The sequence below is a fragment of the Erpetoichthys calabaricus genome, chromosome 12 (genome assembly GCF_900747795.2).
Source record: "Erpetoichthys calabaricus chromosome 12, fErpCal1.3, whole genome shotgun sequence".
NCBI classification, from domain to species: Eukaryota; Metazoa; Chordata; class Cladistia; order Polypteriformes; family Polypteridae; genus Erpetoichthys; species Erpetoichthys calabaricus.
Window position 1 is genome coordinate 130,834,228 of NC_041405.2, and position 18,192 is coordinate 130,852,419.

An 18,192-nucleotide genomic window follows, 5' to 3' on the forward strand; every position below is an offset into this window, starting at 1 on the left:
CAGGACATCAGCCAATGAGCCACACACAGCGTACGGCGCGCGGCTCCGGTTTTGTCTAATACACAAGTTTGTTACGCGAAAGCGAGGAAGCGCGTCTCGTAGAAGACACTGTGGGGAAAAAAAACCGGTAAAACAGGTGTGTTACCAAATGTTTGTGCACTGTACTGGTATAGGTTGCTGTTTCCTATATTATATTGGTTGAAGTGAAAGCTAGCTGGTATCGACTGCGTTCCATTCATGTTCTGAACCCGCCTTCTCCGATACAGGATTGCAAGGAGCTGAGGCTTCTGCTAATAACCAACAGGAATATGGTAGAAACCAACCGTGGATTGGACGCCAGCCCATGGGAGTGTACACTTTTGCGCACCCCCGCACTAATCCCCACCTGCTTATTAAGAGTTGTTAATCAGAGTGCCTTTGGCCTGTGGTTGCTTATTGTTGGCCAGAATTTTACTGATATGTTCTGTTTGACTGATTGATGTACTTCATTCTTTGGAGAACCAGCACTGTTAGACATCTTATTGATTTTCTTTGGGTATCATGTTGTAACAATATTGATGTGACTCATCAACTGGATCATAAGGTTCATATGACTTTATTTCTATAAATGTACGTCCTACAAAGACTAAATACAAGCCACTTATAGCTGCTTGAACCAATGTCTTCTGCTGTAATATCTTTTTACTGTGGATGAATTCTTATTCATAGTTTGATAGAGCAAAATTAATGAAATGTCTTACTTATTTGGGTCTTCAGCTTCAAAATATGTACCTTGACAAAGACATTTCCAATTATTTCTTCCACTATTTAATACGGAAACAAAACTCCTAGCATCTTTGTCTAGGCAACACAACCTGAGGCAAAACAAATATACATAATTTTAAAAAATCACAAAAGGACCAGTCAATATAGCAAACTTATTTAATTGGCTAGTTACTCTCGTCTAGCCTCTTTTTGAAACCTGTAAGGATATCTACCTAAACTACTTGACTGAATAATATCTTTAAAAAAAATCAACCTCCTTTCATGAACAGATGTCTGTACTCCCTGAGCTTCAGAACTAACTGCCATTTTTATGTGTGAGGGATAAACTGCAGATGCCAGAGACTGTTTTAAGCAACTACCAACATTACTGAGCCACTAGGGTCCTGTTAGCTTAAAACACTTTGGAATCAAATGGGTTAACAACATGCTGGAGAGCAGATGCACCCTTCCGTGAATCTGTGGGAGCCTCTTGTTCTTTGTCTGCTTCTCTCAGCGGGCTGTGCTCAATTGCCTCACTTGCTTGTGAATTACCTATTAATCATGAAGCAGTATGAGGGGAGATCAGAGACACTACAGTAGTAGTGAAGAGAGGAAAAGGGAGGGGAGGGCAGCATATCAGTCATCACTGTCTGCTACTCATCCCCACTTAGAAGCTTGTATATCTAATATCTATATGTCTCCTGGACCAAGAACATTACCCAGAGGTTCTGTGGGGTTCTTCAAATTCAAGTGAAAAACCTTATACAGCAGCTAACCAAGGCTCCATGGAGATGTAGTTAGATTTCTTTAGGGGGAAAAATAACAGCTCTTATCTTAAAGAAGCTCCTTGGGAGTGTAAAGATTTCCATCAAAAAGCTTATCAGATTTCTGTGCTAAACAGTTCTTTGAGGCTCGTTTAAGGGTAAAAAGGGGTAGAAGAGATTGTCTTTGCTATTTCTAAACAACACTCAAGATAAGGCACAAAGGTGTCTTTCAGAGGAAAGTCAGACCCCATCTTTAATAAGCCTCCTGAGTATTCAGCATGTACACAAGATTCAAAGAAATAATAGAACTGTACCTTCTAACTCCCCACCTAAACTGATCAAAGCCTGAGTCACATTCTTCAAAGGTGCTATATACATGTTTCTCAGGGGTGCAAATGAGCTTTTAAAGGCACAACAGGACCTAAACATTAGACAAAATACAAGCAAATTCTAAATTATTCACTACTGTTGACATCCTTATAAAATGCATAGGTCATTTTGCCTGCACCATGGTCTTAGAAAGCTCTTACACTGAGCATCATTATAACCAATACTTCATATTCAGAATTAATCTTGTAGGTGTTAGGAATTCTTTTCAGATTCATCAGTGGAGGATAAAGATCATCAGGCTGGAGTGGCCCCATTAATGCAATTCCAGATCACAACAAAGAGGTGAAAATGTTATGGTAGGAAAGGTGAATTTAACATCTGCTTAATTAACGTGCTAAGCGAAAAAGTAGAGAGACAATGGAACAAGAAGAAAGCTTTAATTAAGCAATGTGCGCTGGGTAATTACAGCAACACAGAATTCTCGTCAAGGCGACTGTTGCCCTCTACTATACAGAGCTGTAGCAGAGGTACTACTTTGAGATGAGTTGGTTCATGTTTATGTCAATTTCTTAGATGCTGTTGCCAGCTCAGATTCTTGGTTATTCCCAAATGAGAAATTCCCTACTACCCTTTTTTGTACTTTTTAGTGTCTTGACAAGAACCCCAAATGGCACAAAACACAAATCTAAAACCCCAGTGGAGAAATAATGGCTAATTGGAATTTGATGTGCCAGGACTTCAATTTAACAACTTTTATTGAAGCATATGGTGAATCATGAACTATTATAATTCCACAACAAAGGGTCAATGGTCTAAATGGCTGTTCAGGTTAATCCACGCTTTGCTAATCTTGTCTCCGTTTATGGCTCCTGATTAATACTAGTAACTGGGTTCTGACACTGTGTAGCTGGTACATATACTAAAAATGTAAATGCAAAAGTATTTATCCAAAGTGACTTAGAAATCAATATTTATGGTATAAATACATATTTTCCAGGATTAGAGCACTAGTAGGTTAAGTGAGAACTTCAGGGTTATGTAAGTACAGTTGCATAGACTGGCATCCTGGCCTTCTTTCTCAGTGTTTTTCCTTGTACAAAGGCAAAGAAGGAGTAAATAATGGGGCATTTCAGGTGAAGGGGGTTGGGGTGGATCAGACTGTAAAGGGAAGACATTGGTAACTTTTGGATTACTATTACATAAGGACTCAGTGCAAGGCAAATGGCCCCCCACCCAGTACCAAGAAAGAGAGATACTTTATTTCTCCTTCTGCATCATTGAAGGTCAGACTGGAAAAATCCAGAAAAATAAATTGCTTGAGATTGCACTTCACTTACACCGTGGAGCTTACCATGCATGAAAGATAACCATGTGAAGCCTGATATATGCTCCTTGGTCTATGGAGAATTCATGAGTCCCTACCCCAATCCTTATCTTGTACATTGATTAAGACCTCAAAACCTATAAATTGGTTATGTCTTCCTCACTGTGGATGAAAACCTTGCCGCTATCGTGTGAAGCAGAGTCTGAGCAGTTTCCTTTTAGCTTGGCCTCCTGGAATTAGAAATCAACCCCACAATCTTAGTCAACAAGCACACAACACTTCATCTTTTTTTTTTCTTTTATTATACAAATCATAAGTGAGCAGATTGCTGTTTAATTCATGAGATGCGTGAACACAGTATATTCGTCTAGGAAGACTATTGCTAGAGTCAAATGCTACATTTGTCTTTTGGTTAAAAAATTAAAAAATGGAGAGAAACAGAAGAAATATGAAAAAAGAAAAAAACAGCAGTTGCTTCACAGTTGCTGTGCTGCCTGCATGCTGGCATAAGCGCATTGCGAGATAAGGTGGGGTGAGCGTGGGCTCTAAGGCTGGGCTGGGGGTGGGGGGGGGGGGGGGGTTTGTGGGAGAGGACATGCAAAAGCCTCTGAGGTTGCTATAGTTTAATAGTCTAGAGGTGGGATCAAAGGGGCAGGGCCCTGGGATGGAGCCATGTGAAGTTTTTTCCCCTGACAGAGCTGCTGTCAGTTATGCAATTCTGGGATTATACAAATTACTGTCAGTTTTTTATTTGTATTTTGTTTACTGAAACACTGAGAATTTGTGACAAAAGAGTTACGTCAAAAATAATTTTTGTTTGGCTGTGGAACTCAGGGATAGAATTGTATCTATTCACAAATCTATTTTTAATTTTTTTTCTTTCTTTACAGGTTCACAGGGAAATGCAGCCAAATTCAGCAGCAACAAATGTAACACAGAACCCAGCCCTGGATAGAATACCACAATATCCTTACTTTCTCTCATTTCAGGCCAATTTAGAGTCTCCTGTTATCATTATAAGTCTGTGGGAGGAAATTAGAGTGCCCACTGGAAACCTATGTGGACACTGGACCTATTTTCAACAGGAATGGAAACCAGGTTCCAGAAACTGTAAGGCAGCAATGTTAACCACTGTGTCTGTTTTGTTCCACAATAGAATGTTATGCCAAATTCAAATTAAGTCTGTCTTTTGGGTCAGTAGACTACCAAATATCATGCCTTTTGTTTTCTATATTTAATCATGAAAACTATCATAAAGTATTTTACATATCTATATACAAATTGAGAGAGGGTCACATTGTGAATCAGCAGTGGAGATTAAATCAAAAAGCTCACCCAAATGTCTTAATTATATATCTTGAAAATGGTCTATGAACAGTTTTTATTTTTGGATAGATTATGTTTCAGTATGCTCTAGGCTACTGGTAGTGTTTTTACAGTGAAAATCAATAATTAACGGGGTTGGCTTTGCACCACTGCGTACCATTAAACAATGTGAAAACTCTTATTGCCCATTGGTGCCATCCAAAATAAGTAAATGAAAAATTAAAAACCCTAATTAAGAAATTATAAGATATAGGTCCCTACCCAGCTCAAGAATCCAGGGTTCAAATTCTGAATTTTGGGTGCAGTCTGTGTGAAGTTAGCATATTCCCCGTCACATAAATAATTAAATTGTTTTGTATAGAATATGTGAGTGTGTCTTATGATGGTCTGGCTCCCTATCCAGGGTTGGCTTCCATACTGTGTCCAATGCTGCTGAGACAGAAACTGGCACAAATCTGAAATAGAAAAGAAGGTAAAAAGAGTGATGAATGTTTAGATTTGGGAGTACCATTCCCTAAAAATGCATTCTTGTGATTTTTATGTGCCACTATGCCAATCAAATGGGCAATAGTCAAAAGCTAGAGAGGAAAAACACTAATTTTGAGAAGACGCCAAAGCTGGGCTCATGCAACATGACCAGTACACTAACCAATAGACTCTATATTATCAGATTTGAATAAGCTATTAAATTCTGGGACATGGCTCTGCAAAATCAATTATTTTTTTGAAAGACCAAGCAACTTGGAACTAACAAGGCTATGAACAAATCATTGTTTTGCCTGTAGTCTTGAAGATTATTAAGATCAAATTCTGTGTATCCCAACTTCCCAACTTATTGCATCAACTGGAAAAAGGTAGGAATTGTGAAAAGGGGTGGGAAAAATGCGATTTAACAGTGGAAAACAGCTTTGCCCCTTTTAATTGCCCAGCCATAGAAAACCACACTTGGCACAGCTACCTCAACCTTTTAGATACAGAGAAGTGTATATTTATATTTCCATATTATACAATTACTATCATTTACAACAGTTGTACAGGACTGAAGGGCAGTACTGGAATGGACGCTTGCCCTACCCAAGCCCTTTATGTGGCAGCAAAGTAGCTCCGTCCAAGATTAAAACATTTTGACAGGAAAGATTAAATTCATGTGACAGAAATGTAAGGGAGTGGCTTATCTATTGATTCTTGTTGATTTCCAATGGTATGTAAACTAGGGTATGCCTAATGACATAGGGGCCAGGGGAAAGCAATGCCACTTAGATTGCCCTAAGTGGTGCTGTTCATGAGAGGAACATTCTGTACAGATGGAATGCTGACGCATTCTTCTGATTATTGCTCCCGATACAAAGAATATGGCATTCACAACTGGAAAGCCCCTTATCATGAGTACACTCCAGCAGTTTTGTATCATTTTCCAGGAGAGTGGCAGACACTAAACACCAACTAAAGAACAGTTCAGACAGAGAAGTTTATTTACCCCTTGGCCAAACCCTTTCCTCAGAAAATAAGAAGAGAAGACAGTGGTCCAGCAAGGTTGTGCCAGGGTATGCCATAGTCTTGATGAAGACACCTTTTATGAATTTTAGAAGATTTGCAGTGATGAAAGTAAAGGAAAACCAATAAGTCAATATTTTATTGCTTCCTTCTCGAAGAGAAATGGGCACAGGTCAACCAGAATGGGTTAAGACATATCAGAAGCATGAAAAGCTGCATTGCTTTCAAAGCCGGTCTCTCAAGGCTGGTTGCTCATATTGAGACGGCCCAGCACAAAGTCCAGGACTATGCTGAGAACTAAAATTAATTTAAATAGGAATTTTTGTTCTGCATTGGAAGGCTGGACATGAGTTCAAAAATTTTATTTAACACTTTCACGGCCAGCAGCAGTGATGATCACATCAAGAGAGCTTTCTGATGTAGACATGATCCGAGCTGGACTTACCAGCTTATCATCATGTCCCATTTGTTAAGAGAGCCACCCTGTCCACTCTCCCCATTTAGCTGCAGTGTGGGAGGAGCCTCCCAATGAAGAGGTGTTTTGTGGACCGTCGTCATAGTAACACAGCTCTCCTGTGCCACTGTGCAGGCTGAAAGCAAAAGCAAGCAATCTGAAACATCTGTAAGAATCCAGATTTGTCATATGAAGAAAATAATAGCATTGGGCTCAGTAAATGTTACAGGCAAAAAAAAAAAAATCTTTCTGCAGGGGCAGAGACAGGTGCCCACTAAGTGACACTACTTTTCAAAAAACTGGTTGGTCAGTGTACACCTATGGCTCAAAAATGTCTTGTATGTCACAGGCACCCCATCACTGACCATTTAATAATAAATTTCAGATTACATCAATTAAAATTAATTTCTTACCAATATTTGACAGTAATTTAGTTGGTAACCAAGTAGCAGTCAAATAGCCATGTTTTGTGGTAGATGCAATCCTTTGGAATATCCTTGGTAACAGAAGATCACAAATTATGTCAATGGAGGCTGCAGGAAATGTTAAGGGAGGTCCCTGCACTCAATCAATGAACTGCCATAAGAAGTGTCAGATGCCAGGATGGAAAACTATGAGCTCAGCAACAAGATAGACCTTGACATATTGGCAATAAGCAAGTTGGTGAAATAAGATATTGTACTGATACATAGACTTGTTAAATTACAACTGCCAGGATCTACCAGTACCACCTGACATCAGTTAAAAATGAAAACTGGAGTGTGAGCCAAACCACAGTATAATACAGAATGTGTGTGTTTAAGAGGGCATGGTGAAGTGGATTTAAGTTAGCCACTTCGGGGCCTCAGATGATCTGTCTGCATGAAGGTTACTTTACTACTCTGAAATGGTGCTGTCTGTAACCATTAACATTTTCTTAAGTTAACCAGCAAAATGTTACCAAAAAAGTACTTGCAGGTTTGTGCTGAATACTGGGTAATTTCAAGTTTGATATTAATAGCAGATATTTCTGAAATGTTCACTATATGCCTCAAGTTCATTTGCCTCCATCATTAGCTTAGTCAGGGGTGTCAAACACAGTTCTACAATGGCTAGAGTGGCTTTAGGTTTTTTGATCCAACTAGTCTCGTAATTAGTAGTCAATTCTTAATGTTAATTTAATTCTGTGGATTTCTTAAAATGCATATTTTCCTTTTCTAAGAACATCATCACAATAATATGAGGAGTTTAGTAGATCTGTAGTTTTTAGCCTCATATTTTTTACTTTTAAATTTTTCCAAAGGTTTTGTTGAAACATGCACTTTATGATGAGAACACATAGATGCACTGTTAATCGTTTCCTTGTTATTTCAATTTAATTATTAGTTTTCTGCTGGCTGAAGAAAAAAAATTAAAGATCCAGGTTCTGACTATTTAATAGTTAAATAAGAAGTTACGTTATTGAGTCTTAATGAGTGAGCAACATGAAACTAATCCAATGTTTTGCATATTATCTGCAATCATTGACTTATAATTAAAAATATGGTAAAACCAATGCCATCAGTCAATGTGGCCTTACAAAGACTGAGTTTGACACCCCTAGTATTGATAGATAGATAGATAGATAGATAGATAGATAGATAGATAGATAGATAGATAGATAGATAGATAGATAGATAGATAAAAAAAATCCATTAAAATGATTCTAAAGCATTCACTTCATCCATCAAACACATCTGCATTTCTTATTCTTAATAAGAAAATAAATATAAAACATTTTGAAGCATATGCCTTAAAAAAGTAATATATATCAATAAAAAATTGTAATTTAAAATCAAAATTTCTTTTCCTCAAGAAGCTAAAAAGAATCAAGCAGCTTTCAGCAACTCGGGAGACAAGAATAAACATATTATTGTAATGAAAACAAATCTACTTTGGTCATGTGAGGAAAAAAAGCACTGAATTAAAACTTAATTTTAAAATATGGCTGACTGTAAAATTTTAACAAGGTTAATTTAAAACACCAGTGAAGAGCTTAACATGAGAATTTAGAAAGTTGGTCTTAAAACACAGGTGATTTACCTGCATGCTGAATATCCATATATTAATAAGTGGCACATGGACAATCGTAGCCTAATTGCTATATATAATGCCTTACACCATCACAGCACTTAATTTAGCACAACAAGCCAGAGTGGCCACTGTGCAGCAGGTTCCAAGCTACAACTCAATGATGATTTTCATTGACAACATTCATCTTGAAAAGTGCTATATATAGCATTGAAAGCAAATTTAGGTGCTAGATATATGTCATAGGTGGAAAATGAAACTTAATGAATCTGAATCCCCACACTTCACATAAAAATTTGATAGATAAGTTTTACAAACCCACCTCCCCTCACCCAAAAAAAGCCAAAATCCATTATTTTAATCCACACTATTTTCTCCACATCAGATTCATATTTTCAGTATATTATTTTATGTGTGATTTTACTATGCAATGTTTGCTTTTTTCTTATTTAACCTACACAATAACGGCTTATTCTTTATTGTGTAAACTGTAAGGGTTTTAAAAATATTTTTATTACTTGGTGATTAAATATTTTGATTTGTTTGTTGAGAAAAAAGTTTTTAAAAGTAATTTAATAAGTGAATTAAAATATTTTTGCCTGTTGTGAAAATTTTTCAAATAAACATGCATTTTGAGATTTTTTTTCTGGTGATTGTTTAAAATGTGCTTGCCCTTGCCAGTACTTTCTTCTTACAGTGCCTTTTTAAAATTACTATTCTGATGAATTGCTTATCTGTGTGCTTTTCTGTTGGGGGTTTATAAAAATGTGCTTTGTTGACTCTTCATCCCATACGTTTCTCCCGTCCAGTCTTTAGCTGAGAGCTCACTCCTCCTTGATTCTCTCCCCCTGCAAGAGCAGGACCAACCAAGCTGAGCCTTGACCTTCAGAGTTTGGTAACTAAGCAGCAACTTGTAACTGAAGAAAGAGGAGAGGCTGCAGGTGCGACTGGAAGACAGGAAAAGAATGATGGGGGATGAGTATAGGGAGAGGGAAGGTCCAATTTGGCCACCAGCCTTGTACCCCTGCTTTAAGCCCGTTGTAATCAGGATGTGGAGAATGGGCTCCCCAGGTACTCCTTAACTTCTGCTACTGATTGTGCTTCCAAGTTCCACCTGTGATGCACTCTTCTGTACCACCTTCAAAGCTGGAATGATGGCCAGTGAATCAGGAGTAGTGCCCCCCTCATCCACAAGTTTTCAAGCAGATGGAAGGAGGCACTGGAGCCATATGCACAGTTGGGGAGTGGCCAATAGAATAGTGGGTAATGAGATGTGCATAGGACATGAGACTTGGAGCAGGTCTCCAGTGCCACCACCCCGTCCCCACCTTCCTCCTACATCACGCTGCACTTTCCCTTGATCTTGTCTGCCCGCTTCTGCTTATTGGAGCGCTTGCCATCGATGTTCAGACTCATGTTCCTTCTCTTCTCCAGATTCAACAACTCTTGGAAGAGCTCCTTGACATTGTAGTTCATCTTGGCTGAGGTTTCCATAAAGGCGCACTTCCAGAGCTGTGCCTGCGCCTCACCCTCTTTGGTCTCCACCTCTCTCTGGGTCTCATCACACTTATTGCCCACAAGCATCACAGGGATGTTCTCCACGCTTCCTTTGATCTGCAGCAACTGCTGGTAAATAGGCTTCAGCTCTTCCAGCGACTGACGGCTTGTGATGGAGTAGACCAAGATGAAGGCGTGGCCCTTGGAGATGGAGAGGCGTTGCATGGCCGGGAACTGGTGGCTGCCAGTGGTGTCTGTGATCTGCAGTGTGCACACACTCTTGTCGCAGCTGATCACCTGTCTGTAGGTGTCTTCTATGGTGGGGATGTAGGTGTCCCGGAAGGTGCCCTTCACAAAGCGTAGCACCAGGGAGCTCTTTCCTACGCCGCCCGCCCCAAATACCACCACCCGGTAATCGTTGCTCTGCTCGGGCATCTTGAAGAGAGACCTGCAGAAGAACCAGAGCAGAGCATGTGAATGAAAATTAACCACATCAGGCACACACACTATTGAACTTAGGATAAAGTCTCTTTTCCCACTTTGCCTTTCATGCTTTTGTACTTGTCCTGTATGAGCTTTTCTAGATGGACAATATGATTGAGCAGTAAGATTGTGACTGAAATTGAGAGGGGGTTGTTAGTGAGGATCCATTTTTGTCATTGCACATGGTTTGAGAATGAAAGCGGACTTTGCTGGCATGTGAGGGAGAAACAGAGGTGTGAAGGTTTGAAAGCTAATCAGCTATGAGGTGAGAAGGGTGGTGCTACCCACCCCACACAGGTGAATGGAGAAGTGTCTTTACTGGAAGACTCACATCCTAACCCCATTTTGTATTCAAAAGTATGCAGAAATATAATTTGTGCCAGAAAAATGATTCAAGAAAACTAGAGCACCACCTCCTCCTCCTCTCTTTCACACACACACTCTCTCTCCTCCCCTTCCCTATGCAAGCTGCATCCTCTGACTTCTCTCTTTGGGAATTTTCCCGTTGCCTTGGTAACGGGACTGCAGGGAAAGTCCAGTGAGGAGTGTGTGCATGCGTTTTTGATGCATGATGAAAATGAGAGTCCCTGAAAAGTCACATTGCCTGTGTGTGTGTGTGTGTGTGTGCATACAGTATGGTGATGTCCTCCTTGTACATGATAACTGCCAGAACATGTAGACAGTAGGGGCATCTCAGGCAGGTTAAGAATGTTTAACAACTAAACCTTCTTTTTAAAAATATATCTAAAATGTAAGCCTGAATTGGATGGACAGGTTAGAAAATGGATGAATACATGGATGGATGTCAATACATTTGAATTTGTCTTTGTCTGGAGCTGTAAGCCCTATCTGCAAATATAGTGAGTGACTTCATTTATAAAGGGATTACAGGAGTGGACTCTCCTGCCCAAAACTGTCAATTAGTCAGTCAGTGCCACATTGTATGAGGAGCAAAGCAGACCATTTAGGTGTTTACTGTAAAAGGTAATATACAAAATAAACATTCATTGAAGAGTGGTGTGATGAAACAATAATTAACACTGTTGCCTCACAGCTTGTGACTTTGGCTTGAACCCTGGTCTAGTCACTGTCTGCTGGGATTTTGCATATTCATCTCTGACTTAACAGGTTTTATCTCTGGCTACTCCTATTTTGTCCCACATCCCAAGGACATGCTTATTAGGCAAATTGAGACTGGGTGGGTGAGTGCTGGCATTAGGTCTGTGGTTGGTCCCCTCATTGCATTTGATCCTGCCTGGACAAACTTTATCTCTCTATGATGTTAAATTGGATAAAGTCGATGGATGACTCAGAGATTAGTATTTTTTTTTTTCTTTGTCTCGGAAATATGGAGAGTCCTGGGAACTGTTGATCCATCTATACATTCTTACTAGACTAATCTGCAGAAGGTATATCAAAAATGGAAATGCCACTTTTTATATTCTCCGGTATCAAATTCTCCATTCATTTTTCCAGGTCGTACAGAACGTTTCCACATCATGGCATCACAAACGTATACAGATGTCTACCTTGGATGAAAAGATGGCATATTTGAAGGTAGGAATGTGTTTTTTTCAATTCTCTGGGTGTTCTGTGGTAACAGAATTTGGAGATTATGACTGATCTGATCAAAAGTTTTTGAATTGGGGGAAAAACCACAGAACCAGGGTTTAAATATCCCAAACAATGTCTGCAGTAGAGAATGAAGTCTTAGGCCCAAGTACCCTGAATCCATTCCTTCTGTTCCATCCAAATCCAAGGCCAATGACATTTGCTTTATATAGCATCCTCTACAGAGAGAACTGTGTAAAATATTTTACAAAGAAATTAACTTTTAGTGGAATACATAGGCTGCGGTGGGTTGGCACCCTGCCCAGGATTGGTTCCTTCCTTGTGCCCTGTGTTGGCTCCAGCAGACCCCCGTGACCCTGTGTTCGGATTCAGCGGGTTGGAAAATGGATGGATGGATGGATGGAATACATAGGTGGTAAGATTATCACAAATCACATGGGTGACTGTCACAATTTGTAACTCAATATTTTTATATGGAGGTTTTCAAAGAGTCACCATTACAGGGACCTAGAGCTTTCTCCAGAACATTCCAAACAATAATTTGATGATCAAAAAATGGGTAACTCTAAGATGGCCTTATGTGAGTTTAAGGTGCGTGTCCTGGGTTAATTTCTGCCACAATCCTGGATTAAGTTAGTTTGACATGTTAATTTAATGTTTACAGTACATTTTTCTTATCTAATACTGTATTACAAATTCACTCCTTCTTTAACCACGGGCACGACTGTCTTTGGAATGCACACAAATGCCTCTAAAAGAATCAAGAATAAATATAAGGATTGTCGGTATTAAAGAAAAGGAGAAAGACATTCCTGGCAAGTAAGTGGAATTGCAGGTGCCCAAGGTTAGGACCAGGGTTGTTGAGGCTTTTCAGTGAAGTGGCTCAAGCACATGCAAATGAGGAGCAACATGCAAATAAGCTCCAATGTCTCATGCATCTACATTTGACAATAAAGTATCAGACTGGACAGGCAACAAAGTCAGTCCATTCCAGTCTGGGACAAGCCACACAAGTGCAAGAAATTCAACTTTAGTAACGTAGAGGCTTTTGATGGTATGGGGCAACTCTACTGGTATGCACACAGCCTGAAATGCCACCATCCTATAAGAATCCACAAAACTTCAATCACATTGAAGCTGACCTTCAATAAACATGTCCCAGTAGCACACATCACTGGAAGGGTTAAGAATAACGAATAGTGTCAGCTATGCTGCAAGTGGCGGAAGAGGTCTGGAGGCCTGCATTAATCAGTGTAGTGACTCTCCCTTTGGCCACTGGCTCAAACCATTTCATGTGCTTTAAAAATACAAGTAATGACTTATATAATGACTTACACAGAGGACACTATCATTAACCATCTGCTAATAGAGCATTATTGAATATAGCAACTTTCTTAAGAGATCTAGACTGAAAAAGCACAAAATAACCAACATTCTATCAATTAAAGAGGATAAGGATAGAGGAGTTTGCCCTTGGTGGGAGTTGGGGTTCAGAACGTGAACATGTTGCTTTAGGCTCTCAAGTTCAACTGCTTAGGCTGTAAGCTACACAAACCTATAAATGTCAGGCACTGAATTCATCACTAACCCTGTTTTCCATACACAGTGGCTCCAGTGGTCATGCTTTGGGTAAAGCTGGTAAGAATTACTGTACAGATGAACACATAACAGTGACAGTTTATATAGCAGCCTCCAAGCTGTATCTGTAGCAATGTTAGGCAAGTGTAACATAAACCATGATAAGTCACATTCACCTTGCTATACACAGGCTACATGCAACAGACCCTGTTTGTGCATGAAAAACTATGTCAAATATAATACAAGTAAACTACTCAGCACACACATACTTTATATTGGGAAATCACTTTGTAGGGTATTGAAGGTAGTGATGCACCTACAAATATAAATCACTTTTAATACCACTCAGTGCAGTCATGCTGTCATTAACATGAAACTTAGGGACCACATATTTTCTATTGCGTTAACTGGATACCGTTCTTAAATTGGCTCAATCTAATTCAGGGTCATGGACGCTACAGCAAGGCAGAGAATAGCCCTGGACAGGGTCCTAATCCATTATAGGGCCTGGCAAAGCATACAGCCACACTATGGCAACATTTACAGTCACCAATTAAACTCACACAATTCTTTATGGATGTACTGTAGGAGGAAAGCCCACTCAAGTACAGGGAGAGGTTGCAGACCCCACCAGACACAGAATTCAAAGCTAGGATGCTGGATCCAGTGCCCCAATTAATGAATTGGGACATTTACATTGTTGTTACATATATATTATCTTCTTATATCTTTTAAAAATCATTGTTCTGATGTTTTATTGCAATGTTTGCAATGGATGTCCAGTTAATTTTTTCTTTACCTTACTGTGAAATTTGAATTTTTAACTGAATGAACTAACTTCTCCATTAGTTTCCTCAGTATACCTGAAAAAAAAGAAAAAAACTCAACACAGCACTCACAATTAATGGAGTACTACTGAAGATATAAGTATAAGTTATCACCTGTGCTGTTCTTGGCAGTTATATAATATTGCTAAATCGAATACTCGTTTATTAAGCCATATTTTCTAGTACAAAATGAGAAGATTTTATCAGTTTCTAATTATTAGAACCTGTCATCTTTGTCAAGAATTAAAATGTTGTTTCTCGAACTAAATCATTCTTGACCTTTGAGATAAAGGAGAGGATCTGTCTTATGTTTATATGACACAAGAAGCAACACGCAAATTCTTTTTATAAAAGAAATGTATTATTATTTGGCTGATGCCTTTATCCAAGGCGACTTACAACACTTGAGATAAAATTGGTTGCGTTTCTTTTGTTTTCCCACCTGCAGCACAGGCAGGTGAAGTGACTTGGTTAGGGTCACACAGTTTCTGTAGCAGGATTTTACCGACAACCTTTGTTTGACAGACAAAGCCATAGCCACTACGCCACACTGCCTGTCTTTGTTAAGTATGTGGAGAATTAAATGCATCCACTAAAGCCCGTGTCAGACGCTTGAATATATATGGGCGATTAATATTATCATCAGAATAATTACTGCCATTCTTGTCGAAGAATGATGCTTTGACAGATCTAAGTGTTATGATGTTCAGGTTAGAGTTATTAAGCTTCCAGTGTCCAATGCAGATAAAAATAAAATATTAACCACAATAATCAACCGTTATCCTTGTACACTGAAGACCTGGCAAATCATCAACACTGCGCCGCTCTGTTCTCTCTAAATGACAAAAACTGCGCTTTGCTGATCGTTCGTTTCTTCTCTCTCGCTCTCAATTTGTCATTCCGCAAACCTGAGCAAGTTTTGCCCCAGTCTCCATAAGCCCAGCTGTTCATGGTAGTGCGCTTAAAGTCACATGAACGCCGCTCCCGCACCCCCACCCCCAGACACACAATCACATGACTCCTCATTGCAGTGCATTTCCCCTCTAATTATTCCAATCTCATCCCGCCTTAACCACGCAAAATCAATCCACGTAACCGGCAATTATCTGATTATTCCTTGCTAGTTCGTTCCTACACGTCTGGTTGCTGGCTCTGTTCAGGTCACAGTGAGACGTAGGCTTTACACTTTATGATCACGTGGTGGGAAAACGTTTTTGGATGAACACTGTAGGTAGAACAAATTTGGATTCAATTGAGCTCAAATTATTCGAATAAAGCGCCTTGCTTAGTAACTAATTCAAAATTAGCCAATAATAAGAGAAAATACGTAAAATAAATCAAAACAATTATAAGCAATGAGATAAGTAAATAACGACCTATCAAATTATTGAAAGAATGCACGTTACAAGACAGAACATTAACTGTACTATTTTTCGACATAAAAAACAGAAGTAAATCACCTAATTATAGATATTTTTTAAATATCCATATATACCGAGCGACGCGGTGGCGCAGTTGTTATCCTCAAAACTCCAGATCAGTTTTCGAACCCGGGCCCGTTAACTGCTGTCTTAGATTCTTAGTCGGCCTGGTATGAGTGAATGAGGATGTGGCTATGAACTCATGTGATTAGCTGGCGTCCCATACACGTCTGATGCTGTCAGGATAGGCTTCCGACAAAATGGTTAACTGAATACACAAAATACATGCAATACCATACGCTCTTGCATTTCTTAGCAAGCGTTTGGTTTCAACTACATCACCAACGCCGCCTTGTCACCACTTGAAAATGTGTCTGATACCCACTGGCGGATTGTGCAAAATTATTTATGTGACATCATGACTGACAACACAAAAAAGATGAAGGTGATTCAATGCAATGCTTTATCTACAGAACTGAACCGAAAGCGAATATTGGTTGATCGGATCTCTACACGTGTGATCTAAGAAGGCTGCAGAAAAGCCTTGAGTCCATGAGTATATGTGTGAATGTGCGTGTGCGTGCACAATTAGCTGTGCAAGCACTCGGAAGAAGGGATACTTCTGTATCTGCATGAGTGTGAATCTATACGCGTGACTTAAGTGTAGGCATGTGTGCCGGCGTATGTGACAGAAAAGCCGCGAGGGGATGAGCCGCCTCGATTCCGTATGTCCGTCTGGGTGATGCAGCAGTGGGGCAGTTAGCAGGCTAATAAACGTGCAAACGTGAGTCAGTGTTTAAGAATGTGTGTATTGTAGTATAGCTTTGATTTCAAACATACGCTTACACACGTTGACATTTTCGCACCTTCACATAATGTATATAGGCTTTTATCTGAATTTTTAAATTCGAATACCGTGTCTGTGGAAAGGCAGACTTTGATTGTAATTACTAGACCACAAAGCGGCAGGTTTTTTTTTTATCTTAATATTAATTTCGATTGTCATATCAGTTACTGCTATAAAAGGAGAGTCAATTCTATCATTACAGTTTTTGTTAATGTGCAGATTCATACCGTTATTACAGTCCTGGGGCTTGCTGCTTGGCAGCACTCGCTCAGGTCTGCGTTACCTTCATCACGAAAACGAAAAGGGTGACTCCCCCATATAAAAGCAGCCGCAACCGGCGCTGACGGAAGAGCTCTATATTCCACTCCTCAACTGTCCTCAGTCGGAGTGCTATTGTCGTGATATTTCGCGTGTATAAAAATTGTAGGACAATGGTAATGCGTCGGGATCGTCGTCACCGTGACACACACACACACACACACAGACAAATATAAATATACATGCAAGTTCGCACTTACCCGTACTAACAAAACTATGCGTACCTCCTGCGCAGATCGCTGTCCTTTGTCTTCAATGTTTCTTGCTGCGATGGAAGAATCCACTCGTTAAATCATCGTTAAGGTGAGGGACCGTTGTTCTCCGGGTAGATGCCTCTCTCCGCGTCTTCTTTCTCTCTCTTTCCCTCCCTGCCTCCCTCTCTCACATACACAGACGGAAGGAGGCGCGTTCTCTCTCTCTCTCTGTTTCTCTCTCAGATGGATGGAGGCGCTTCTCAATGACTCCTGACGCACACCGGATCGCACAGCTCTCTGCAGCGTTCTGCGCGCATGTATGTATGTGTGTGTGTGTGCGTGCGTGCGTGTGGGTATGTGATCATTTACAAGCATACTCCTTTGTCTGCTGATGTATAAACGCTTTCCTTTTCTGGTGCGTATCGAATCACTCTCGAATTATCATCCTCACGTGATGGACAAGATGCTCCTTTGCAATACTTAAATAGCAACGACCCGTCTTCTTCAACCTAAAATCCAATGTGGGGGCTAATAACCTAAAATACCCAAAATAGGAAAATGCTTAGGCTAAGACAGACCAGACTAAAACAGTCTTCATCCATATAATCTAACAGACATATTCATATCCTAATTTTTTAAATTACATTTGACATGGCTGGTGGTACCACGACCAAGTCAAGGGTAGTGCTATTACTGTAATATGTTTACTCTTAACACTAAACTGGGCCAACTAGTCATTGTAAAAGTGCAAGCACCAGAGTAAAAACAGGTTGGGAATCAAATGGGATCTGAATGGAAAGGAAAAAAGATCTGTTCAAGTTTAATTCCAAGATGTTCAAACAATTCACAGAATGTAAGCGTAAGTATTATACATTCATCAGGACATCTTACATACACACACAAAAAACAGGTCATGGGAGATGATGGGAGTTTCCAGGTCCCACTGTCAGCAGCTACTGAAAACCCAAAG

At 39.7% G+C, this 18,192-nt stretch overlaps 1 protein-coding gene across 3 annotated transcripts; it reads right to left on the reverse strand.

Moving 5' to 3' along the window:
• Window positions 1-2,358: 2,358 nt before the first annotated feature.
• On the reverse strand, window positions 2,359-17,639 carry LOC114662623 (GTP-binding protein Di-Ras1). 3 transcript variants are annotated; one of them, XR_007936427.1, is made up of 2 exons: window positions 17,229-17,639; window positions 2,359-4,943 (listed from the first exon to the last, which is right to left on the reverse strand). XR_007936427.1 is itself a non-coding variant. In XM_028816209.2 (2 exons), exon 2 carries the CDS (start codon window positions 10,415-10,417, stop codon window positions 9,821-9,823), a length of 597 nt encoding a protein of 198 aa, XP_028672042.1. In that variant the 5' UTR covers window positions 10,418-10,430; window positions 17,253-17,569; the 3' UTR covers window positions 9,036-9,820. The 3 variants fall into 3 exon arrangements, 2 of the variants coding, with proteins under 2 accessions (XP_028672042.1, XP_028672041.1); XM_028816209.2 differs by lacking the exon at window positions 2,359-4,943 and adding an exon at window positions 9,036-10,430 and having other exon boundaries at window positions 17,253-17,569; XM_028816208.2 differs by lacking the exon at window positions 2,359-4,943 and adding an exon at window positions 9,036-10,430 and having other exon boundaries at window positions 17,229-17,565.
• Window positions 17,640-18,192: the final 553 nt, after the last annotated feature.